The 25,372-nt window shown below is 45.9% G+C and overlaps 1 protein-coding gene across 2 annotated transcripts in view; it reads left to right on the top strand.

The window, feature by feature from the left end:
- The window catches only part of GLG1 (golgi glycoprotein 1), a 179,568-nt gene that overhangs the window by 130,449 nt on the left and 23,747 nt on the right, over nucleotides 1–25,372 (top strand). For both annotated transcript variants that reach the window (XM_034788729.1, XM_034788730.1), the window contains exons 9-19: nucleotides 6,993–7,114; nucleotides 7,889–7,990; nucleotides 9,818–9,974; nucleotides 12,107–12,244; nucleotides 14,029–14,115; nucleotides 15,099–15,161; nucleotides 16,118–16,231; nucleotides 18,056–18,144; nucleotides 19,070–19,187; nucleotides 20,745–20,837; nucleotides 21,350–21,487. In XM_034788729.1, the coding sequence (XP_034644620.1) occupies nucleotides 6,993–7,114; nucleotides 7,889–7,990; nucleotides 9,818–9,974; nucleotides 12,107–12,244; nucleotides 14,029–14,115; nucleotides 15,099–15,161; nucleotides 16,118–16,231; nucleotides 18,056–18,144; nucleotides 19,070–19,187; nucleotides 20,745–20,837; nucleotides 21,350–21,487 (1,221 nt within the window). The remainder of the gene's footprint in view (nucleotides 1–6,992; nucleotides 7,115–7,888; nucleotides 7,991–9,817; nucleotides 9,975–12,106; nucleotides 12,245–14,028; nucleotides 14,116–15,098; nucleotides 15,162–16,117; nucleotides 16,232–18,055; nucleotides 18,145–19,069; nucleotides 19,188–20,744; nucleotides 20,838–21,349; nucleotides 21,488–25,372) is intronic.

Below are 25,372 nucleotides of genomic sequence, written 5' to 3'. Positions count from 1 at the left end.
TTTAAAAATAGAGAGAGAAAGCAATAATCACAAACAGGCAAAAGGGACTCAGGAGCAGATATAGTACCCACTGCTGCTTTTAATTCAGGTTTTTAAAAATGCCTAGATTTCAAATTGACAATATCCTTATAATTTAACTGCCAGGAAATGCCTGGCTCAGAAGTCATTGCTATTATAAATCATGCCACCTGAATAAATGAAGAAAATATAATTATGGTTCTGGTTTTATCTGTGCTTTTGACAATGCCTTCCTAGTAGTTAAAGGCCTATACATTAACGTGTGGGAGAACTGACTTCATTCTCAGTGCTCTGATAAGTTTATAATAGAGCTTAACTGCTAAAGGGAAGACAACAAACCTGCTCCTTCATGGGCACATGTGACTCATCATAAATGGGAGGTTCCCGGTGTCCTTTCAACAGCTTTAAGCCACTGCCCTACAGCTTTGCTCTTGAAAACAACCATACAGAGTGAATTGTGACCTTTGCAATCCAGAGTGAGCAAAGTGAATTTGATTCCGATTATGACGTGTAACAGGAACATATGGATCATCTTAAAACTTGGAAGTACCATCTTCTAAGGAGGGCATGTGGACTGTTGAATATCACAACAAGTGAAAAGCTAGAGGGAAACCAGACCTAAACAGACAGCAGTGTGGTAATTCAAGACATCTCTTCTGCTCCATCTCATCCAATAAGTGTTGACTTTGGCTTCTTCCACTTGCTAACAGCCAGAGTTCGCATCCTGCACACAGAGACATAAGGAAGAATATCTTGTCTGTATGATGACTTGATACATTCTGACCCAAACAACTTATTTAATCTTCACTTGTGAGTATGTTGGAGTTGGAGTGATGAAAAAATGAAACATCTTGATTTAGAAAACTAGTTTATGATCCTTTTAATATGAAAACTAGTAGTTGAAAACCTCTGCTGTTGCATGGGTGTAATTCGTTAAGTCGTGTAAAAAAAGCCAAAACAAGCTGAGAACTTAAAAATTGGATGGTAACAGACCATGAACCTAATGACGATCCAACCTGGTGATGAGCTGTGGCTTCATGTAAATGAGTGAGGGTTGGCAAATCTGTGTGGTGAGCTGGGAGAGTTGCGTTGATTTATATGTGGATTGTGTTGTACTGGGAGATGTGTGGATTTGTGCAGATGATGAATGAGGGGCTGTGCTGAGGTGAGAGGCTGGGTGTGTTTGGGGTTATTGTGGATGCTGGGTGTCTTTGAAGAACTGTAGAGAGACAAGGTGGGTGAGGTAATATCTTTTATTGGACCAACTTCAGTTGGTGAGAGAGAGATGCTTTCAAGCCCCACAGAACAGTTGAGCCAAGTAATCCACCATCTATGTAGTCTCCCTCATACAGCCAATTAAATGGTTGTATGCAAATTAGTTGTAGAGTAAGGGTGGTAATTGGCTGGGTTACCTCTGATATTACAGTGGTCTAGGACTCTTGGCGTAGCGTAGATACATGCCTCGCTGTTGCACGTGTGTAATTCATAAAGCTGAAAATGGCTGAGAACTTAAAATTGGATGATAACAGATCCTATCGCAGTGGTGATAGAACCTGGTGATATTCTGAATAAAAAGAGCTTTCAGCCATGCTCATAGCTGTTTCCATCACTTCACGCCAATTCAACAGATATTCTAGACTTCAGAGTAACAATCCTGGAATTTTATATAGATAACTGGCCTGAAGCCTTCTTAATGCCTTACATATGCCATGTCATTGCAGGGGAGGAGAGAAGGAAGGGCATGGGAATTCCTCTACTACAGTGGTTTTTAATCTGTGGTCCAAGGATCCCTAGGGGTCTGCAGACTGTCTAAGATTTCCAAAGGGGTCTGTCTGCAGGTTGAAACCCACTGCTCTAATATCTTTGTGACCCAGTGTTAGGTTGATGCTGTCTGATTCCAAGGAGTAAAGAGGACTCTGGTATTAGTGCCACACCCTGATCTTTTGGAGGAGTTGCTGTTCAATAGTTTAAAGCATTTCTCTGTGTCCCCATTGCGGTGTGTTATGAATGGGATTTGCAGCCCATATGGCAGTGGGCTTTTATATCTGATCCTTGCCAGACTGGGTGGTAATGGGTAGTATTTTTAGTATCATCTTTGACAAAATCCAAGGAAATTTGAAGTGAGTTAGCTTATCCAGAGAGACTTTGTATTTAATATGGCTTATTGTGCCTGCCAGGCAGGGTATTTTTATTTTTTGAGTTGCCTACCTCCTTAGAAGCTGCAATCGGGATAATTAACTTCCAGCCAAGAACAGGTTATTGGAAATCTTGTGTGTTCCCTCAAGGTAGTATAGTATGTGGCCTCCTTTCATGATTTTGAACTTCCTGTTGGATATATAATACAAACTTTTTATTTTCGTTGGTTCTTTTGGTGTATTGTCTCCAATTGCCCCGTGATGTCAGTGCTTTGGTGCCTCTGTAAATGCACCTAAAGATGCTCAGGTGAAAAACTTGAGGTGGAAGATAAAAATCTTAGTTAATACTCTTAATCTAACTGCTGTAGGGATCTACACAGCCACAGAAACTTGAAATGGGCAGGGGACATTTGTATCGATTTAGGTGGTTAGGAGCCAAAGCACAGTTGCCTTATGAGTGAGAATTCGAGTTTTCAGTTTAAATGGTTTCTCAGGAGAAAATTCAGCTTGCCTGAAGGGTGAAAATACAGTAAATATCTGCCTTCCTCCTGGCCATCCAGTTGCTGGCTACCATTTCAGTGAGAAGTGAAATGGAGCAAAAGGTCTAGGGGCATCCAAGTGATGTATACAAAATTGCTTCCCAGTAAATGCAGGAAATGAGATGTTTGCCCAAATTTCCTCTTATGCTCTTCAGTATAGAGGTCTGCTCAGGCCTAATTTTTAAGCTTGATCCAAGCCAGAAAGGGTCATGTAATTTTCCAGTCTTTCCCTCACAAACCTGAGTCAGCATCATCGGCGCAGCAGCAGCTGCATGTGTCCCATTCCTTCCAGCTGCTGCCCCCATTGCACTGCATGCATGCCATGGAGCAAAAGGCCCTGCGACTCGTTGGCACGCTTTCGATCCCAGGGACAGGAGGAAGAAACCAGACCCTAAGAGGGTCAGGTTGTGTTCCCACCTGACTTGAACCAAATGCTTGTCAGGTCCTGTCATGGTTCGGTTACAGGGTTCTACCTCAGTAAATACATCTTAAACTAAATCTCCTATGCAGTAGCATAACAGAGGGCCCTCTGGAGAGGAACTGTGTTGTAGAGCTGATGATGGAGTCCATATCTCCTGATTCAGGTCTGTGCTTTAGCCACTAGACCATGTTTTGTCCCCATCTTGTGGCCAGGCTAGTCTGGTCAGAAGTTCAGAATTGATCGTTTCTCCCACTGTCATTAAATAGATTCATAGAATATCAGAGTTGGAAGGGACCTCAGGAGGTCATCTAGTCCAACCCCCTGCTCAAAGCAGAACCAATTCCCAACTAAATCATCCCAGCCAGGGCTTTGTCAAGCCTGACCTTAAAAACCTCTAAGGAAGGAGATTCCACCACCTTCCTAGGTAACCCATTCCAGTACTTCACCACCCTCCTAGTGAAATTTTTTCCCCTAATATCCAACCTAAACCTCCCCCACTGTAACTTGAGACCATTACTCCTTGTTCTGTCATCTGGTACCTCTGAAAACAGTCTAGAGCCATCCTCTTTGGAACCCCCTTTCAGGTACTTGAAAGCAGCTATCAACCCCCCCCCCCATTTTTCTCTTCTGCAGACTAAATAATCCCAGTTCCTTCAACCTCTCCTCATAAGTCGTGTGCTCCAGCCCCCTAATCATTTTTGTTGCCCTCCTCTGGACTCTTTCCAATTTTTCCACATCCTTCTTGTAGTGTGGGGCCCAAAACTGGACACAGTACTCCAGATGAGACTTCACCAATGTCGAATAGAGGGGAATGATCACGTTCCTCAATCTGCTGGCAATGCCCCTACTTATACAGCCCCAAATGCCGTTAGCCTTCTTGGCAACAAGGGCACACTGTTGACTCATATCCAGCTTCTCATCCACTGTAACTCCTAGGTCCTTTTCTGCAGAACTGCTTCCTAGCCATTCGGTCCCTAGTCTGTAACAGTGAATGGGGTTCTTCCGTCCTAAGTGCAGAACTCTGCACTTGTCCTTGTTGAACCTCATCAGGTTTCCTTTGGCCCAGTCCTCTAATTTGTCTAGGTCCCTCTGTATCCTGTCCCTCTCCAACGTATTTACCACTCCTCCCAGTTTAGTGCCATCTGCAAACTTGCTGAGAGTGCAATCCATGCCATCCTCCAGATTATTAATGAAGATATTGAACAAAACTGGCCCCAGGACCGACCCTTGGGGCACTCCACTTGAAACCGGCCGCCAACTAGACATGGAGCCATTGATCACTACCCATTGAGCCCGACGATCTAGCCAGCTTTCTATCCACCTTATAGTCCATTCATCCAACCCATACTTCTTTAACTTGCTGACAAGAATACTGTGGGAGACCGTATCAAAAGCTTTGCTAAAATCAAGGAATAACACATCCACTGCTTTCCCCTCGACCACAGACCCAGTTATCTCCTCATAGAAGGCAATTAGGTTAGTCAGGCATGACTTGCCCTTGGTGAATCCATGCTGACTGTTCCTGTCACTTTCCTCTCCTCTAAGTGTTTCATAATTGATTCCTTGAGGACCTGCTCCATGATTTTTCCAGGGACTGAGGTGAGGCTGACTGACCTGTAGTTCCCCGGATCCTCCCTCTTCCCTTTTTTAAAGATGGGCACTACATTAGCCTTTTTCAAGTCATCCAGGACCTCCCCCGGTCGCCATGAGTTTTCAAAGATAATGGCCAATGGCTCTGCAATCACATCCGCCAACTCCTTTAGCACCCTTGGATGCAGCGCATCCAGCCCTATGGACTTGTGCTCATCCAGTTTTTCTAAATAGTCCCGAACCGCTTCTTTCTCCACAGAGGGTTGGTCACCTCCTCCCCATGCTGTGCTGCCCAGTGCAGCAATCTGGGAGCTGACCTTGTTTGTGAAGACAGAGGCAAAAAAATCACTGAGTACATTAGCTTTTTCCACATCCTCTGTCACTAGGTTGCCTCCCTCATTCAGTAAGGGGCCCACACTTTCCTTGACTTTCTTCTTGTTGCTAACATACCTGTACAAACCCTTCTTGTTACTCTTAACATCTCTTGCTAGCTGCAACTCCAAGTGTGATTTGGCCTTCCTGATTTCACTCCTGCACGCCTGACCAATATTTTTATACTCCTCCTTGGTCATTTGTCCAATCTTCCACTTCCTGTAAGCTTCTTTTTTGCGTTTAAGATCAGCAAGGATTTCACTGTTAAGCCGAGCTGGTCGCCTGCCATATTTACTATTCTTTCTACACGTCGGGATGGTTTTTTCCTGCAACCTCAATAAGGATTCTTTAAAATACAGCCAGCTCTCCTGATTAAATACATGTTGAAATGGTTACACTTGAAATCCATCTGCCTATTCCAGTTTAAATTTACCAAAAAATAGGTAAATTAATTTGGTTTAACCCTTCAACAGACTAGACAGATGGACTAATGCTTTCTAACCTATATATCTAAGACTAGAAGCCCAAATACATATTTTGGCTCTTGGCTTATTTACCACAACTGGAGAGTTTCAAGCTCCATCACTAGAGCCCTACCAGTTTCATGGCAGTGAAAAACATGTCACAGACCATGAAATAAGCCCTTCCCAATGAAATCTGATCTCCCTGAAATCAGCCAGGCTGGGGACGGACAGGACTTGTCCTTCCCCTGCACAGCTGTTACCGGAGGAAGATCAGACCCACCTCCACATGTACCACCCTCACTTGTGCGCTGCAGCAGCCCCAGAGCTGGGATCTGGACTTACACCCCCCGGCTGCTGCCCAGGCTTGGGGCACCTGAGCTTGGGGCTGCTGCCACTGGCTGTAGCTCCTGCTGGGGCTCCGGACTTCTGCTCACTCGCTGCTCTTCCCCCCTCCCCCACCCCCCTGTGGCTCCTGCCGGGGCTTGGGGCTTCCACCTCCTGCCCGGGCTCAGGGACTTGGGCTGGGGGTTGCCAGCTCCTGCCAGACTCAGGGATTGCCCCCTCCCCCTCCTGCCTGGCCTTTGGACCCTGGGCTGGGGGCTGCCACCCCTCGTGGCTCCTGCCCAGGCTCAGGGACCTGTGCTTGGGGCTTTTGCTTCCCACAGCTCTTGCCTGAGCTCCAAGCTGGGCTCTGAAGGCAGCACAGAAGTGAGTATAGCAATCCTGCAGCCCCTCTGCAACAGCTTTGGGACCCAATATAATCACCATTTGGATCAAGACCCCCATGGTTACAACACTGTAAACATCTGAAATCAACCAATTTTAAGACCCTGTGGCTTTGAAATTGACCAAAGTGAACCATAATTTGTAGGGCCCGATCCATCACACAGCAGTTAGTGGGTGACCTCTTATAAATGCTGAAAACCAAATCTTTACTCTAAAAGCTCTTAGAGTGAGATGGGAAATTACTGCTTTATAAACAGAGCTTTGAGTCAAATATTTATACAGTGTATGCGTGTACCCCACCATCACCATCCATTTGGTTCATTATTTCCAAACAATAAGCAGAATAGTTCCAATTCATGGAACCATGGAGTAAGATCTTTTCCTGTTTACTGTCCTTGGTTCACTTGAGAATGTTCCGTTACTATCCAGTTAGAAACTTGATTTTGAGAAGTGTTTCAGTTAAAAGCCATTTACTCAGACGCACAGATTTGGGCTTTTTCTTGGGAAAGGGTACATTGTGTAACTTTAATGGGAATGAGTGAAAAACCTTCCTTCTCTAAAGCATTCTGCACTGTCAGTTGCTAAAATGAGCAACTGTCAAATAGGTGTGGTGTTTATTACAAGGCAGTTAGCATTGTGGAATTGCCAGTTAGAAGATAGGACCAGTCTGACATTGATCTCCCATGCTGGCTAAGCTATTTGCCTGTCTCCAATTCCTTTCTTCCAGCTTCAAACTCTGATTCAAGAGACTGACCCTGGTGCAGATTACCGCATTGACAGAGCTTTGAATGAGGCTTGTGAATCAGTAATACAGACGGCTTGCAAACACATACGATCTGGAGATCCAATGTAAGTGGATTTTTCATAGTCACACTGTACTTTACACGTGCCCAGTAGCAACAGTAGAGTTCACTTGAGTAACCGAAATAGATATTAACCAGTTTAAAAAGGAAGACGCCCAAGCAATCAAGAGCATATACCAGCAATTTATATAGCAACTGGAAGTGGGATCCAATCTGCAAGCAGCTCTTGCTGTAGATAGTGCTGAATGTTTTTGTTCTAGGACTAGCATGGCATTAACAAGGGTTGTCTAACTTTATTAGTTGTAGGTTGAAATTGTATCATTTGGTGTGCTTTCTTCTGTTGTTACACGGACCTTCAGTGTGTCATTTTTCTAATGAGAAATGCAGTAAAAAAGGTATCAAAAGGTTTTTTTGAAAGATGAGAGAAGGAAATCCATATTGCAGAGACAACTGTCCTATTTATACCCTCTTCTGAGCCTATTTTTATTTATATATTAAAATATGATGCTTTTGCCTGATTTAACTGTGAACACATTTGAGTCTAGTTCATATACACAGTGGAATTTAACACAGCGCACATGGGAGTGTAACTATTTTGATTTATTCCTTTTTTTTTAGGTAGAATGTTATTTAAAAAAAAAAAAAAACAACCCTCTATGATGTGACTTACACCTCTTGCCAGCCAAAATTTTTCTATAGAAAGGTAGATCTGCTGCGTATAGAGTTTGAATCAGTACAGTGACTGGTGTATGTGGGGGACCCACAGCACGGCCTGTCTCCTTTCTCATTTTCTTCGCTCCTGTTTCCCTTCTGTTCCCAGGATTCTGTCGTGCCTTATGGAGCACTTGTACACTGAGAAGATGGTAGAGGACTGTGAGCACAGGCTCCTGGAGCTCCAGTACTTTATTTCTCGTGATTGGAAGTGAGTACCGTAAAACAGAGGGTTTAATTTTTCTCCCTGTTAGCACATCAGCTGTGCCAGATAAGCAACCCCCTGTACACCAGCACTGCTTTCTGTTGCTCAACTGGAGATACTTTGTTTATGCCGTGGAGACTTGGCTCCTCATCTCTCTGTGCAGTGCCTTGGAAGCCAAATCTGCTGTGGGGCTACCCACCTATACCTGGTGTTGATACAGAGCTAGAGAGTCAACTTTCCAACCTGTGTGTCCTTATTTAGAGTTCTGAGACTTGAGAGGAGGGAAGGCATGTGCACAATTATAAGCAGTTCATTGCCTGCGTTTCAGATAAAGATTACGTGCTCAGTAGATGGGAATGATCTTTAGTAGTGATGCGTGGGTGTTCTTTTAAAAATCTTACTATTCAGTATAGGGAGGATTCACTATTTCTGTAAGAGGTTTCCTATTCTTTTATGGAACGTGGAATGTTTCCATTCCTGCCTTGTTTCACCCCCAAAATCCTTGTAAACCCTGTCTTTCCGGCCAGTGTGGACTAGGTGGAATTCCCTTTAGACCGTCACTGCCTTTTTATTTGGCCAGAGTATCTCCAGTGATGGACACAAACATTTCATTTCCCTCCTTTCCCTGCCTCCTTTGGTGGCTGCATTTATTGCCTGAGCCACACTTCCAGCAGGGAATCACTTGTTTGAACCAAGCCACTTGATTAAACTACAGAATTTTTCCTTCTGTTGACTCAGGCGTATTTAACCCTCATGCTGTTTGAACAAAGATCATTCTAACTCAAATCCTAAGTGGACAGATGGTGCCCAGCCTTTCATGTTTATAACCACCATTCCCTTGAGTTGGCTAATGAAGCTGCAGTGTAATTCCCTAGGAGTGCAGGCAGAATGGAAATCTTGCATGATTTATTTTTCTTATTGCTTCTCAAAAGCAAGTGTTTGCAGAACTGTTTTGTCTACAAATCTCCTCCTCCTCCCTGCCCTTCTGAAAATGCCATGAAGGCCTGGGGCTATTTATAAACCTCACCACTAAACCTCTCTCCCACTACATTTCCATTCCAGAAGGCTCACAGTACCAACCCCTCATTTTGGCGTAATATAATTAAACATTTCCTCCCAAGAGCAGATTCCATGTGTGCAAAGCGGGGACACTGAGGCTTCACTTCGCCCTGTCACCCCAAATCTGAACTGACTGTAGTTAACTGGAACTAAATCTGCCTCCTGTAAAACTGACACTTATATCAAAATGGAAATAACGGTACTGGCGTTGGAGGTGCTCTTTAGGCAAATCTAGTGAGTACTCAGCTTCACTTTATCACCTGGCCCGCTGTCATGCTACCTCAGGGAGCTGATTTTCTCAGATTTTGAGCACTAAACATTGCCAGGCCTGGTCAGCATTGGGATGGGAGGTCTTGAGGGAAAACAGGGGTGCTTCAGGATGTGATGTGGGAGATTAATTCAGTGACTCTTCCTTATGAGTCAGTACTAGAGCAATCCCCTTACATGTTATGGGAGACTGTGCTGCTGGAAGTGGCCACTTTTGGGAGAAGATCTAAAATCAAGATCCGGATTACCTGTAGACACCAGTGATGCCAGAGCATTTGTTGCAAGAGTAAGGACTTGATTCCAGATTGAGTTATACAGTCTGCCAGCCTGCTGCTTTGGTTGGTTACAGAGTTCTCATGCTTTGCTGTGATCAGTTAATAGTGGATCTGTCCACTTCATAAGCATTTCTGTGGTTTCTGTATCTAAAAATATATAAAGCCTTTGATAGGTGTTGGGGTGTGAAAGGCTCTGTGGTAATGATGGTGACTTCCTTTTTTTCTTCTACAGATTGGATCCAGTCCTTTATCGCAAGTGTCAGGGAGATGCTTCTCGACTCTGTCATACCCATGGCTGGAATGAGACTACTAGTGACCTGATGCCTACAGGGGCTGTCTTTTCCTGCTTGTACAGACATGCCTACCGCACGGAGGAGCAGGGAAGGAGGGTATGCACTCAGTATTAACTTTTCATTCTCTTCAATGGTGATCTGTCAGAGTTGGATGCTTGTTCAGTTATCAGTCATGCTGCATTGACAGTACTACTGAAAACTAGTTAGAAAAGGCAGTTTCTGCAGATATTTATTGCATCAATGCAAAGATCCCTTACCAGCTGTGTTCCTCCATGGACGTACCTTTAATGGCTATATTAGAACTTCAGTGGAAAGAAGAGAAATGTGGTGTCTTACCAGCGGAATTGCCACCTTGAGGCATTTGTTCAAGGAGTTGCAGCAAAGCTTGAGATCCAAGAGTCCTGTGTTTAAATCTGTGCATAGACGCTTTGTAAAGGCCTTTAGGAAATCATTCGATTGCCATGTGCTCCAGCCACTTAGCTGCCAAATTGCTTTTATACAAGAAGTCCCTCTGTCATAAAGGCCAGGCTATTCTCAAATTTAAGACCGGAGTCAGTTCAGAGCAACTTCCTTTGGTTTACATAATCTATTAAGAAGCTCTGTGTAGTGACATAGATTATTCTTTTAGCCCTGGGTAGCAGAAACCATAAAAAGAACAGGAGTACTTGTGGCACCTTAGAGACTAATAAATTATATTAATAATATAATTTTAATTCTAATAAATTTGTTAGTCTCTAAGGTGCCACAAGTACTCCTGTTCTTTTTGCGGATACAGACTAACACGGCTGCTACTCAGAAACCATAATACATTTCCCAGTAAAACTTAATGACTAGAACACAGTAAAGATTTGACTTACTGCACTGGTGCTTGCCTCCTTGGATATGTGATTCAGAAACCTTTTACTGTTGTTTAGTGGGTTCTTGTGCTGAGTTTGCTGCCCTCTAGTGTCTTTGTTGGGGGACACAGCCTCTCTTGGAAACATTTCGGTGCTCAAAGTTCCATTTGCTTCTTTGATGGTTGCACTGTCGGATGCAGTTCCAGTGAGCTTTGGTGGGATTATGCAATGATCTTGCTTACAAAATGATTCTCTAGAGCCTGATGTAAATTGTCTTATGATGGGGAGGTCAAATATTGATCAAAAGTTCCTTCCTTGTAGGGAATGAGTCTTTTATTCGATGGTTTCCAGTTCAGCCTTTTAGTGCCATGAGCTGAACTTCTCATTGTAATGCATTTTACATTAGTGCTAACCGCAGGAATTCCAGGCCCACTGCAAATGATCTAGCAGTTATGGAAGAAAAGTTCTTTATATGTGGAGAGCAGGTGTGTCATCTTGCAATTTAGTGTTAATGAAAGACTGATCCCACTGATTAGAGCTGTACTTTGCCCACAATACTTGTCTAGGTAAATACCAGGTGGGATATTTATATAATTTCCAATAAGTGGTGCTCACAGTATTCTATGTAACTTTCAATACTCCGTGCTGTTCCAGGTTTAAGACCTGATAGAACTCTGCCAATGCATCTCACACCTGAGTTGCAGCATATCCTGCTATTTCAGTACTGCAGCCCCCCAGTCCACACCAGCATCACCATCTGCTGTTGCAATCCTGAACCCTTCCACAATTGTGCCTCTACTTCAGTCTTGACATCAGCATCCTTGTTATGTTAATATAGGACTCACCTAAAGGAAGTGACAGGACACATTGTACAAGGATATGGGCTGTCCTTCATAAACTGATGTCACCACTGAGTTATGAGTGTCTCCAGATTCATATGTAGTCCTCGAGAATAGAAGACCTCTTTTCATATGTAATGCAGCGGTGTCCTGTTTTCCAACTTAGAGGCCTGTTCTGGTATTTAGTTCCAAAGCCAAGAGAATGTTAGCTTCCAGTAAAATGTTCGTTGCTGAATACTACATGCAACAAAGACCACAGAACAAAGTATCCATCGATAGGGGAGAAATGTTCTTCAAGCAATGAGGAAAGCCAGAATTGAGGATACCTTTGGAGCTCAGACCACCTGGCTGGTAGAAGCCAAACTTATCCTGGGGCTGATGCTCTCCATATGTAGGAGAGAATGATCTACTCTTACCAGAGGTTAGGAAGAAGAGAAATTTCTTGTTACTTTCCATGGCACATCATTTATTATAACTGAACAATTCATTTGCTATGTAGTAGGTCAGAGCCGCATATTTGTCCCTTTTAAACAGTTCTCTGTTCCCCATTTAGCTGTCACGAGAGTGCAGAGCAGAAGTACAACGAATCCTTCACCAGCGTGCAATGGATGTGAAGCTGGATCCAGCGCTCCAGGACAAGTGCATGATCGACTTGGGAAAATGGTGCAGTGAAAAAACAGAGACAGGACAGGTACTGTGAATTGCTGTATGGCAGTCACTCCGATTGCAAATGCCTTTTTGTGTGGGGATGAGGGAAACCCTTTGTTGCTGGCAGGTGTTGATTCTTTATGTTCATAGCTTATAGTTTATTAAAATTAGTAAATCCCCCGGCACTTTAATAAATAAAATATATAATAGGCAAAAAGACATGGGTAGTAATGTCTGTCTGTGAAGAAGAAACTACACAGCTATGGAAGTTGCCTTGTAGAAGAGATCTGAATGCTTAATATGAAGTGATAGTTAACACTGTGGGCTCTCCTTTGATACAGCAACTATCTTTTTTTCAACTCATATTTGTAATATCCTGTTACAAACTTGACATTTATTTTCCCCATAAACTTTGTCCCATTTCCGTTTGGCAAATATTGACATGCTTCCTGTGTTTGAAAAGAGCTGAAATTAACATCTGCTGCTCTTTAACAAGACTCCAACAGATAGTTCTTTCATATTAAATCATTGTGCGCTAGCATAGCTCTGGGGAGAGAGCTGTTAATTAGTGTATGCAAAAGAGAGCACCTCACTCATTTTTTTTTTAAGTGTTTCTCACTGGTAGGTTTTGGTATCATAAGTGCTGGAATTAAGGGTTCTGGGGATGCTGCCACACCCACTGGCTTGAAGTGATTTCCTCATACTGGAATTACAGTTTGGTTCAATTGCTCTCAGCACCCCCACTATACAAATTGTTCCAGCACCCTTGTTTGGTAGTTTGGGATGTTCGTCCCTGTATGAAGATTACCCTTAGCAAACTAAGAGCAAACCATCAGACAAAATATTCCAGCATGTGGTGTTCCATCCTAAGGGCATTCCCAGTCACTGCTGATAGTGTCTATAACTTGATGTATGCCAAAAATTAAAACTAAATTTGAAAATTCAGACAGAGGTGCTTACATTTTATGTTCAAAATGTGATTAGCGTTTTAAAAAAAAATAGTATTTTTCCACTTGAAAATAAGACCAAGTGGACAGAGGCACATTTTCATCCAGAGAGGTTTTCTCTTCAAAGCAGAAAAATGCAAAATATCCAAAGTTCAGAATTGTTCTTGGATTCAAGACCATTTGCATTGAAAACATGAAAATCTTGTCTTCCGGGTGGTGACGAAACTTCAATCAAAATAAACATTTTTCATCATTTTCATCTCGCTCATTGGCCGTGGGAGGCAGCTTGATCTAGAACAGTAAAGGGTTTGGGGTTGGAAGTTTGAGTTCCGCTGCTGTGTCCCCCCTCGTGCAAATCACTTCCACTGTGTGCCTCATCTTACCCTGTCTATAAAGCATCAAGGGCAGTGTCCCCATCACCTATGAATTTACTAAGGAATGAGAAGGGAAGCCACCGGATGGTTAGTGGAAGCACCAAAAGAGCAAGAAACTTGAAACATAAAACAAACATGGAAAATCTTTAAGTATAATCTCATCCCAAATTAAAACTAACGAGCAGACTTCCTGAGGAAGGCCATGTGTTGGGGATAGGAAAGAAAAGCATGGGGTCCACCAGTCCTGCAAGACTGGCTCCAAGCTACTTTATAGCTGAGGCCCTTCGTCCAGCATAACACCTTGTTGGTCTTGCAACCTTGAGTTGAGCTGAACAACTGGAACTTTTCCAAGGCAGTGTTTAGTTCTCAGAAAGCAGGCAGAGGTAGGGCATAGTGAACATTAGGGATCCTTTACTTGCTAAGATGTTGTATGTATCATTTCTCTGGCACAGGGCTCTGAATTTTCAGTATCTTGTCAGATATTAAGATGACTTGTGTTTCTGTAGGAACTTGAATGCCTCCAGGACCATCTTGATGACTTAGTGGTTGATTGCAGAGACATAGTTGGAAACCTTACTGAGTTGGAGTCTGAGGTAAGCAGTTTTCAGCCTGGCGCAAAGGGAAGAGTCTGTAACAAAGCATATTCAGCTGCCCTCATGCCAATCCTGGGAAAAATATAATATATATATTATTTCTGTGGTGGGTTCCTGATATATCATCAACCCACCACAGAAATGCAACTATCTTTGAGGTAAAGCAAGTCATCCCGTGTCAGTACTGCACAAGTTTTTGTAGGGAAATGAAATAACAGTTGGGATATGAGATGGGCTGAGTGCAGGCACCACAATGAATGTGGCCAGAGTACTGGGGCTAACACCTGTACTCTTGCAGAAAGGAACACAAGATCTGTAATGGTCAAAATATGCTCAGGAGCTCATTTTGGCCTTCTCTGAAAGCAGTTGCAGCAGCAAACAGCACCTGCCTAATGTTTTGCTGGAGGCAATGTTATGTAGTGAGTGGTGGGAAGAGCATCATCAATGGAGTCAGCAGTACCACTTCTTGCAGCAGTCCAAGTTTTCATTGAGTGCCTTTCCATCTAATCATTGGCTTTGTTTTACATCCGACAAGCTCTCTGCTCTAGGGGCTGTTTCCTTCCCACACTTCCAACGCATTTTGCTGAAAATGGGCACTAATCTCCAGCTGTCTAGGTTGCTGTGTGGCACCTATCACTGTAATATCTCTGGAATGAGTTCCTCCTAGTGAGACTGAGCTGGCTGAATTATCTGAGTGGTAAGGGCTTCTCCAGCTCTGTGGAGAGCTGTTCTGCTCTAAGCCCACAACCTGAAAGGCTCTCCCATCATTCACCACACACTTGGCTGGAGCATGCACTGTGACTGCAAATGCCAAAGGGCGAAACTCTCTGGATTTCATCTAAACGAAATACCATAAACTCAGGTGGACAGCTTGACTTGGAGCACAATTTTCAGAACCTTTAATGTATGAACAGAGCCTTTCCCTTATGGCTGTTTACTGTGCAGCTGTTACCGAAGCTGAATGTTGCATGTCTCTTCTGCAGGATATTCAGATTGAAGCCTTGCTGATGAGAGCATGTGAGCCCATCATTCAGACGTTCTGTCATGTAAGTTCTTTGTGATACTCATTTCCCTAGCATTCCCAGATTATGTTGGAAAGGTTGGAATTTTCATTGTTCAAGCATCATTGGAAGTACCAGACCCAGGCATCAGAATGAATGCTAATATAAATGAGTGCAATTAGTGATGTTTGTATGCCGCATGTTTGTTTTGCCTAAGGATAAAAGCTAGGAGAACACCCAAACCCTGTGTGTGGTGCCAGAATTGCAGCCTGGGATATATTACCTTACAATAATTTAATGATCTAGGACTAGGTAACCATTTTCAGCCCATGTGTGTGTACAGCGGTGTCATAAATACACAGCTCTGAACCCTAGTCAGATTGTTCACAGAATTAAAAAACAGGCAAGACAGATGAATTGTATGTCTAATAGCCAGCTGAATCCCAAGGCTCTTAATTCCATCAAGGGCTTCTGCTATTATCATAAGCCTTGTCACAGGAGTTAGGACCTCTCGATGAATATTACTGTTTATATTCGGTCAGAACCCCAGTTCCACAGTAGCAGACCCCCCAGTGGCGCCGCTCCCTTTCTGACACTCTTGCAGCCGCTCATCTTTACTGCATCACTCTGTGGTATTGATTAGTCACACTTTCTGATAAGCAGGTAGCTTCACATCTGTTAGTTACAAAGTTCTTATCGTGGATGTCGGTGTTGGCTGGATGTGTGTGTGTGCTCATGCTGCTTTGAGAGCACTCCACTCTCAGATGTGTGACTAAGTATCTACAGAGGGATTAATGTTAATTAATCCACACAGGGTCACATAATGAGCTCAAGTTCAAAGTAGAGAACAGTGCTGTTAATTTCACTGCATTGAATTCTTATTGGTGGTCATGTCATTTGCTTGTCTGGTTGATTTATAAAAAGCATGGTGGAATGGGAATGTTTTCAAGAGGGTAACCCATTCTGAAGTGTGGGTAACAGCCTGTCCCTCCTTCCTTCAGGAGATGGCAGATAACCAGATAGACTCTGGGGACTTGATGGAATGTTTGATTCAGAACAAGCACCAGAAGGAGATGAATGAGAAGTGCGCCATTGGAGTCACTCACTTCCAGCTGGTGAGCAAATAATCTGCCTCCACACACCGTATACCTTGTAATATCTCACTTTGTCCAGGGAGAAGTGGGTAGGAGACTTCTGATCATGATCCTCTCCATGATCCAAGACCCAGTCCAGCTCTTGTGAATTCACTTCATAAGTCTGATCCCTTATTTCATGTCCCTATTTGTACATCTAGTCATAAACTTTCACTTTTGAATGTTAGCTCTAATTCCGTTGATGCCCCATCCCTGTCTCTCTTTGAGGCAGGGCCCAATGCATTCTGCAGCACAGTTGGAACAAATTCTGTGGCAATATTAATTCGTTATGTCTCCATGAAATACCCAGCATTCCCATCCCTCCCACACCTATCCACACGCAACTGTGGCTCTTGGTGGAAAACATGGATTGATAATTTGGCAATGATTACTTTCAGCGATGATTTTTTCACTCTGTTCTCCAGACGGCTCGGCTCCGTGGGCTTCAGCAGTTACAATGTTGTTTGAGCAGCCTGGCTCAGAATTCCTTTGTCCTGCCCTGTGCGTGACAGGGAAGTAGGGAGCTTGTAGACAACTGCTGTGGTGATTCTTCTCAGCTCCCTAGGCTTTGGGTACTACTCTGTTCTCTAGGCAGCCTAGCTGCCCGGTTTGCACATCTGGCTCCCGGACTGCTGTTGATTCTAGCTGCAGTTCCCTGTCTGTAGCAAAAATAATTCTGTGGTATCCAGAGTCCATGGGGCCCCAGGTGAGATAACTAGGGCAGCTCTCACCTCTGAGCTGTTGTTTCAGGCTCTTTTCAGTGACAATGTCTTGCACTTAGTACATGTTTGAGGTGATCTTCCCAACTGTCAGGGCTAGAAACTTACCTTTTAAACAATGAAAGCTGAGATACTGGAGCTAAATTCTGGGTGAATTCTACAGTCGCCGAATACTTGGGTCCCTGATATCTCTTGGGCCTTCATAATGGTTGAAAGTCAGCTCTCCGCTTTCCTTGCCACCTGCTTAACCCTCCATCAGTGCAGTTCTGATGTTTATGGATTGTGATCAGGCTAGGTTGCGTGTATGTTGCTGGTGATGAGTAAGGCTACAATGTAGTCACGGAATCTGTGACTTCCAGCAACCTCTTTGACTTCAGCCCGCGGCGGTCAGGAGCTTCAGGCTCCCCCGCCACCTGTGGGGGCCTGGAGCTGCAGGTTACCCTCCGCCGCCTCTGGCGGCCCCCACAGCTCCTGGGCGGTGGGGGGGACCCCTTAGAGCTCCCAGTCACAGCGGGCCCGTGGAACTGTGGGTGGCGGGGGTACCCCACAGCCTCTGCACAGCTGCCCTGCTTCAGGCAGTGTGGGGACCCACTGATCCCCATTTTGTCAGGGATCTTTTTAGTAAAAGAAAAATTCACGGAAGCTGTGACCTGTCTGTGACTTCGATGGATTTTTCATTTTTGTCCATGAGTTTTACTAAAAATATCCCATACAAAATCTTAGCCCTAGTGATGAGTAGTAAACAGGGGCAGCTGCCCCAGGAAAGCTTGAGCCTGCTGCAGATCTTGTTAGGCAAATTAGGAGGTTGCTCTTCCAAGCCTGTCACTCCTGGAGACTCCTTCTGTAGTGAGGATGCCTTGAGATTGTGGTTAACGTTGTTTGAGGCATGGGGGTAGGGGTGAAGAGGAGAAATTGGCCAGAGGGGGCCCATGCTTCTGGTCAGTGGAATTGCATCAGGTACACAACGTATTGACTCTGTCTTAGAGCATGGCAATTCAGGTGCTATGGAATACGCTGTTTCAAGCAAGTCTAGTGTCTCATCTTATTTTGATATACTCCTTTTAATGTCTGCTTCTTTTTCACTTAGGTTCAAATGAAGGATTTCAGATTCTCATACAAATTTAAAATGGCTTGCAAGGAGGATGTGCTGAAACTTTGCCCCAACATCAAAAAAAAGTATGTAGCAACTGAGTGACTAGAAGCACGTAATGAAGTCCTCTAACAACATTCCTTTGCCTCTGTTGCCAGAAGTGTTAGCCTGCCCCAGTGAAAATCGCTGTTTCTGTTAAGCTTTCCTTGACTGTATGCGGCAAACATTTACAATGGAGGAGGTTCCTCTTTAGGAAAATACTTCTTCTGCCTTAGTTGCAAATTTCTAATTTTGCTGTTCTCTTCAATGGCCGTAAGAATAGGCAGACACCCCAGAATTTTAAAGCACTTACATTATCCATTGTTCTGTGCTACTCTTGAGATGTAGGAGACAGTGTTGATTAGCTGATTAGCTGATGAAGGAAGAAGCTCCACAAATTTTCAGCAGGTTTGTTCTCTTCAGAAGAAAAAAGTTTTAATGGCCTAATATGATCTACGAACAATTGATAAAAATGTGAATTGGGACACAAGCTCAGGCTTACTCTTGCCTTATGCAGCATATGGTAGGTGGCGTAGTCACTCGTCCTCTAGTGCTCATGTGCTTACTTTGAAGACCAGACCCCTGACACTGGGAGTGGGATTTTCAAAAGCACCTACATGATTTGGGAGCACAAGTCCCAGGTTTTTAGTGGGATTTTACACAAGTCCCCCTGTGCTTGCATTTATAGAGTCCTGTACAGAACCAAGCTGCTGAGTCTGGATTTGGGATTAGAAATCCTCAAATTGTCTGTTTTAATCTGCAGTCCAGTTGCACTCTCATCTGATTGTGCCTGGGCTAGATCTGCCTTCTGATCAAATGCACAGGCACTTTGTGCTGACATGGCATTCCTGAGTGTCCTAGGTTACTAAGCTTCTTGGTGACATGGTGTCCGAACGCTAGCCCTTTGGCCTGGTGTACAAGGCCAAGAAATGAGTTGGCATGATAAATAGGGGCCTGTTTCCTTTTCTGCAGGGTGGATGTGGTGATCTGTCTAAGCACTACGGTGCGCAATGACACACTGCAGGATGCCAGGGAGCAGAGAGTGTCTCTGAAGTGCCGCAAACAGCTGCGCGTTGAGGAGCTAGAGATGGTAAGTATGCATGGGGCTCTTGGCCATCTATTTTCCAATATTAGTTTCCCCTCTTGCATACTTTGGAAAACGAATTAAGCTCATGAGATATAGCTAACCCACTTTCTACTGGGAGAGCTAAAAGGGACAACTTTTAAAGCAACACATCAAAAAACCAGTTGCCTTTCAGACTCTCAGTGATGACTTAGTGTTCTGATGCCGGCTGCCTGAACATAGCTCTTAATACTCAGCAGCTGGATAGCAGTACAAAACACTGACTTCCCCTAGCCCCTATGAGAAAAGTATAAGCCATATTTTACACATGAGGAAGTTGAGGCTCAGAGATGAAGTGACTTGTCCAAGGCCACCCAGTGAGTCAGTGGCTCAGCAAGGATTAAAACCTGTTTATTTCTCTAGACAAGGCTACCTCCTCCTTCTCTGGCATTGGTAGTATTTACAGTAATAGAGCCACAAGACTTTTCCCCTTACATTATTTTGTGTAAATGGTGAAGTTCTGTCTGACCATCCCCAGCACCCTCAGAGGCAGCATGGTCAGTCTGTGGGTCGGGGGGAGTGAATGCCTTGCATCACTGAGCAGCACCTTCAATTAAAGAGCACACCAGGATGGGTTCCCATCAGTGTTCTGGCCTTTAATCTTCAGTCAGAAAGATGTTGGCTGTCATGGACCTTGGTGTGGAGGGAAAGGGAGGAGTCTTCACTGGTGTGGAGGAACCCTGCATTTAGAGGGAGAAAGGAATCCCCACTCTGTGTTAGTATTCTATGTGACCTCAGTTTAAATGCAAAACAGTTGCTTCAGTAAAGCAGTGTAAAATAGAATTTCACCCTAAGGCTATGTCTACACTGCCACTTTCAGCGCTAAAACTGTGAAAAAACACCCCCCGATTGACACAAGTGTTAGCGCTGAAAAGCGCCGGTGTAGACAGTGCTTTATTGCCAGGAGCCACGCTACCACCCCTAGTTCGGGGTAGTTATTTTTAATCTCCAGGAGAGCTCTCCCCTGGCAATAAAGCATGACTCCATTGCCCATGTCACAGCGCAGCCATGGCCGCGCTGTAACGTGGGCAGTTGTAGACATATACTAAAACCCACGGCCAGCTGTAAGATGTGACCATGTCTTGATCTGCTACGTGGATTTGCAAAACTGATTATTCACTGACTTTCACCACTTGCCCTGACCAGGATAATTCAGACATGCGCTCAGATAAGTATGAAAACGAAGCTGGTGAATATACATAAGTGACAGATGTCTGTGACTGGAACAAGAGAGCCAGATATTGTCAGTCCTGCAAGGAAAGGTAGCCAGTAAAAAGTACTCAGAGTGGGATATGGATCCAGGATAGTACCTAGACATGTGACAACTCAGTGACCTTTTCAGCACTGATCATTCTGACCCACTAGATCCTTAACTTCTAAGCACTGAAGACTTCTCTTTTGTGATACTCCAGTGCCTCCTTTGTCTGCTGTTGTGAATATGCTGTAGTTCCTGGATAAAACACTAATTGACTTTTTGCTTGAGTCAGCTAACTGCTTGTTTTCCTGGGTCTACTTATCTTACAGACAGAGGATATTCGACTTGAACCAGAGCTGTATGAGGCTTGTAAGAGTGACATCAAGAACAATTGCCCGAATGTGCCCTATGGCAATGCACAGGTGATGAGCCTTTTAACTATTTACATGTCAGTTTTTCACTGCACATAGCCTGTTTTTGAAGAACGTCCTTGTTTTACTAAGCACACAGAATTAGACTTGCATTTTGGAGTATTTTCCAACTTTTGTGAAGATTGGAGCATTTCAGTGTCCAGCTCTTCCTGCATAACATCAGAGCACAATGTAGCAGTTGGTTTATCCCTTTGTACCGTGGCAAAGTTAACGATTTTGTAAATCTAGTTGAATAGGAAGGTGTCATGACCATCTTACTAAAACTAGCAAGTGGCTAGCTGAATACAATCTGCTCTACAATATAACATTAGTGATGATATTTTTGGGGGGAGGGGGGGGAAAGGGGTAAATTCCAGCCTCTGATGCCTAGGATTTAACAAGTGCAGATACTTGAAAATGAGCTCACAGGGGAACACCAAAAGTATTTCTTGACAAAGTATAAGGGGGAGGATTTTTACCGCTGGTGTTCCTTTCTCAATTGTTGTTATACTGTCTTGCTGCAGATTATTGAGTGTTTGAAGGAAAACAAGAAGCGTCTGAGCAACCAGTGTCACCAGAAAGTGTTTAAACTGCAGGAGAATGAGATGATGGATCCAGAACTAGACTACACGCTCATGAGGGTCTGCAAGCAAATGATCAAGGTAATAGTAGCATGCTGACCGGTGAGAGGATGGATCGGAGACCGCAGGGAAAGTTAACTCACCTAGAACTCTCAGGATAGTCGTGCTTGACACAAGGCAGGGAGGAAAGGATTGGTTTTATTTTTAAAATATTTATATCAAACGCAAGTTCTGTATTCTCTACAATGACTTATTGCCAAAATGGCTGCTTCAGACCGTACTGCTTTTTTACACAACATAATTAGGTCCTTTTTTGACTTATAACCTTGAATCAACATGAGTGTTCTTTCAGTGATCTCCTCTTTCAACTGCACTCCCTGTCCCCAAGTGCCATTGTGTCCCATGATCAAAGTAGGCTGGGGTACAAGCAGATCTGTTGCCTGGAGTATCAGCTGGTGTGGGGGAGAAAGGGAGTTGGTGTGCTTGAGCTTTTGATAGAACTTGGGTCGAGTCTAGTCTGCTGCTGCTCTGGATCCCTTTCTATCCAAGGAAAAGAAGTTGTCAAGAACACAGATTGCTGTAACTCTTTCAGTTCACTGCTAATACAGCTTTTTATCAAGTGACAGATAAGGCAAAATCATACAGCTGCTCTCGCCACATGCAAGATTAAACCGCCCTCAAGCTCAGAATGCTGACACCTCGTAGTCAGGAGACAACATTAAACACTACTAAACACTTTACTGCATAACTGGAGGAGCCCTGAGTTAACATGGAGAGTTAATAAAACAGTAACCTGGCTCCATTTATGGCTAAGGCTTAAAGTCTGACTGTGGGGCTGGTAATGGACCCAGGCTTTTAAAAAAATCTGTAGCGTAATCAAGGCTAGTGGAAGGTTACCGCCCCATGGAAGCCTCAACTACAGTTCCTAGAACTAGAGACCCTGCGAGAGCAGGATCCACCAGAGCAGTGGTTAGTCTGTAGAGTGTTTGTCAATCCATGGATCTAAATGGACGATTTTATGATCTCTGTGCACTACATTCAGCTCTCCAGTGCTCCATAAATTGCACTGAGCACTGCCGTAGTGTTCTGGTGTCTTGCACAGGGCAGTGACTTGAAGGCACGATCATCAGCTTCCGTTTATTCCTGTTTCTGGAGCAAAGAAGAAGATGGGTATGAGACCCAGACAGACATAATGGAAGTTCTTCTTCGAGTGATTGTTCACGTCCATTACACATTAGGTGTACGCGCGCCGCGTGCACGGACGTCAGAAACTTTTTCCCTTAGCGGCTCCCGTCGGGCCGGCGGGGCCCCCCCTTCCCACCAGAGCGGCGCCCCGCTCCAGGGTATATATATCCCTGCCGACCCGACCACTCCAGTTCCTTCTTACCGTCCGTGGCGGCGTTGGAACAACTCTGTCTCTCGTCTGAGAGTGTCCCTTAGCAATAGTCAATTAGAGTTCTAACAGTTATCAGTTAGTTGTTGTAGTGTTTAGTCAGTAGTTAACAGCTCATTAGAGTACTTAAAGTTCCTGCCGGGGTTGTTTGTTCAGCCCCGGCACCGGCCCCGGGCGGTGGGGTATGCCACACGCCCAAGGCTTCAAGGCTTGTGCCACGTGCCGTAGGCCCATGCCATTGAGCGACCCCCACGCTTCGTGTCTTCGTTGCCTGGGGGAGGCTCACCAGAAAGAGCGCTGCAAGATCTGTAAGGCTTTTAAGCCCAGAACTAAAAAAGAGAGGGACTTCCGCCTTAAGCAGCTGCTCATGGAGACGGCGTTACAGCCCTCCACTTCGACGGCACCGTCTGCCTCCGTGCGGAGTGCCCCTGCCTCGGTGCGAGACCCGGCGCCGGCGGGTCATCCGAAGACCGCGGCACCGACACAACGGGGAAATACACGACGCCGGTCGTCTTCGCCGGCGAAAGGGAAGGGCCAACCTAAGGCCCGAGGTCGCTCCCCGCACAAGAGGGCGGCACCGGTAAAGACCTCGAGTGCCCCTAAGGCCGATACGGCCCCAACACGGACCCCGGTAGTGGCTCCGGTGCCGAAGGGCCCGTCGAGCCCCGGGATGGGCGCGTCGAGCGAGGAGGAAGGGCTGGAGGAACTCGTGGAACAGCCCTCCACTCCGGACACGTTTGAGGCAGCTAAGGACCTCATTGCCTTGTCCGTCGAGGCCCCGGCACGCGCTGAAGGCGCCCCGCCTATGCTGCCGCGCAGAGGCAAGCCGGCGATGGTGCGCCCATCACGGTCGCCGTCCCGGCACCGTTCCAGGGACCGGTCCCAGTCGAGCTCCGCCTCGGTGGACTCCCGGTTGCCCTCGGCGCAGGAAGCACCGCAGCAGTCGGGCTTCAGCAAGCGGTCGGCACCGACTCAGCAATCAAGCACGAGTCGGCACCGCGAAGCATCAGAGGTTCGTTACCCGAGGCCGACCAGCCGTAGCCGTTCCCAGTCCCGAGATCACCGGTACCGTTCCCGGTCCAGGTCGGCAAGGCACCGTTCCAGATCCTAGTCGCGGAGGCGCTACTCCCCAAGACCAGACCGGCACCATCCGACGGCACCACCGTGGCCTTCCAGATCACAGTCAGTGGTCTCGGGGACTGACTCAGACCGATACGGCGGGTATGCCCATAGGTCACAGGACAGCAGGGACTACGGTCAGTCCCAATGGGGCCAGTCGAGCCAATGGCCATTCTGGACACCCTGGGCCTATCACCAACAAGGGCCCCCATCGAGAGCCTCGAGATCCGGGCCATCCCGGTACCGATCCCGCTCCCCGCGGCACCGCCCGCAATCGTATAGGGAGGCAACGGTCTCTAGACCACCGGAGCCGGAAGGAGTGGACTCGGCACCGAGTACGGTACCGTCCCAATCACACGCTGCGGGTCAGGCCGCAGAGGAACAATTGGCTGACGCAGGTTTACAGGACAATGAGGATGGGCAGAAGGCCCCGACCTCTTCCTCCTCGCCAGACGAGGCGGTAGCGGGCACACTGGTGTCCGGCCCTCCCCCGATTGACCACCGGGCACACCAAGACCTGCTTCGCCGGGTAGCCCTCAATCTGGGCTTGCAAGCGGAGGAGACTGTAGAGCAGGATGACCCCATGGTCGATATCCTGAGCCCAGAGGGCCCCTCCAGAGTCGCACTCCCCATTATATGGACAGTACAGTCCAACTATAAGACGGTGTGGCAAACACCGGCCTCCAGTGCTCCAACTGCAAAGGGAGTGGAGAGGAAATACTTCGCCCCATCTAGAGGGTTTGACTTCCTCTTCCTGCATCCATCCCCCTGTTCGTTGGTGGTCTCGGCGGTCAATGAAAAGGAGCGGCATGGCCAGCAAGCTCCTGCCCCCAAGGGCAAGGAAGCCAAGAGATTGGACTTGTTCGGGAGAAAAGTCTATTCTTCGGGGGGCCTTCAACTGAGGATCGCCAATCAGCAGGCGATTCTAAACAGGCACAATTTTAACTCTTGGGCATCAGTCGCCAAGTTTAAGGGCTCCCTCCCATCTGACGCGCATCAGGAGTTCAAGGCCCTGGTGGATGAGGGAATGGCAGTGGCCAAGACCTCTTTACAGGCCGCGCTAGACTCAGCAGACGCTGCAGCTAGAACAATTGCGTCGGGAGTCGTGATGAGGCGTTCGGCGTGGTTGCAGGCTTCAGGTCTCCCGCCAGAGGTGCAAACCACACTGCAGGACCTCCCGTTTGAAGGTTCGGGCTTGTTCTCCGACCAAACGGACGCCAGGCTGCATAGCCTTAAGGACTCGCGTGCGACCCTTAAGTCGTTGGGTATGCACACTCCGGTAACGCAGCGTAAACCCTTTAAGCCACAGCCACCACAGAGGCAATATCACCCTCGCCCCCGGCACGAGCCTTACCGCCGTCGAGGCAGGGATAACAGGCGGAGACGTAACAATACGCCTAACCAAGGCCAGAGTCACGGCCAGGGCAAGCCGCAGCCGGGAAATAAACCAGGCT

Source organism: Trachemys scripta, chromosome 13, assembly GCF_013100865.1.
Source record: "Trachemys scripta elegans isolate TJP31775 chromosome 13, CAS_Tse_1.0, whole genome shotgun sequence".
Lineage (NCBI taxonomy): Eukaryota > Metazoa > Chordata > Testudines > Emydidae > Trachemys > Trachemys scripta.
The sequence above is the reverse complement of the archived record's forward strand: the minus strand, read 5'-3'. Positions and strand labels throughout refer to the sequence as shown.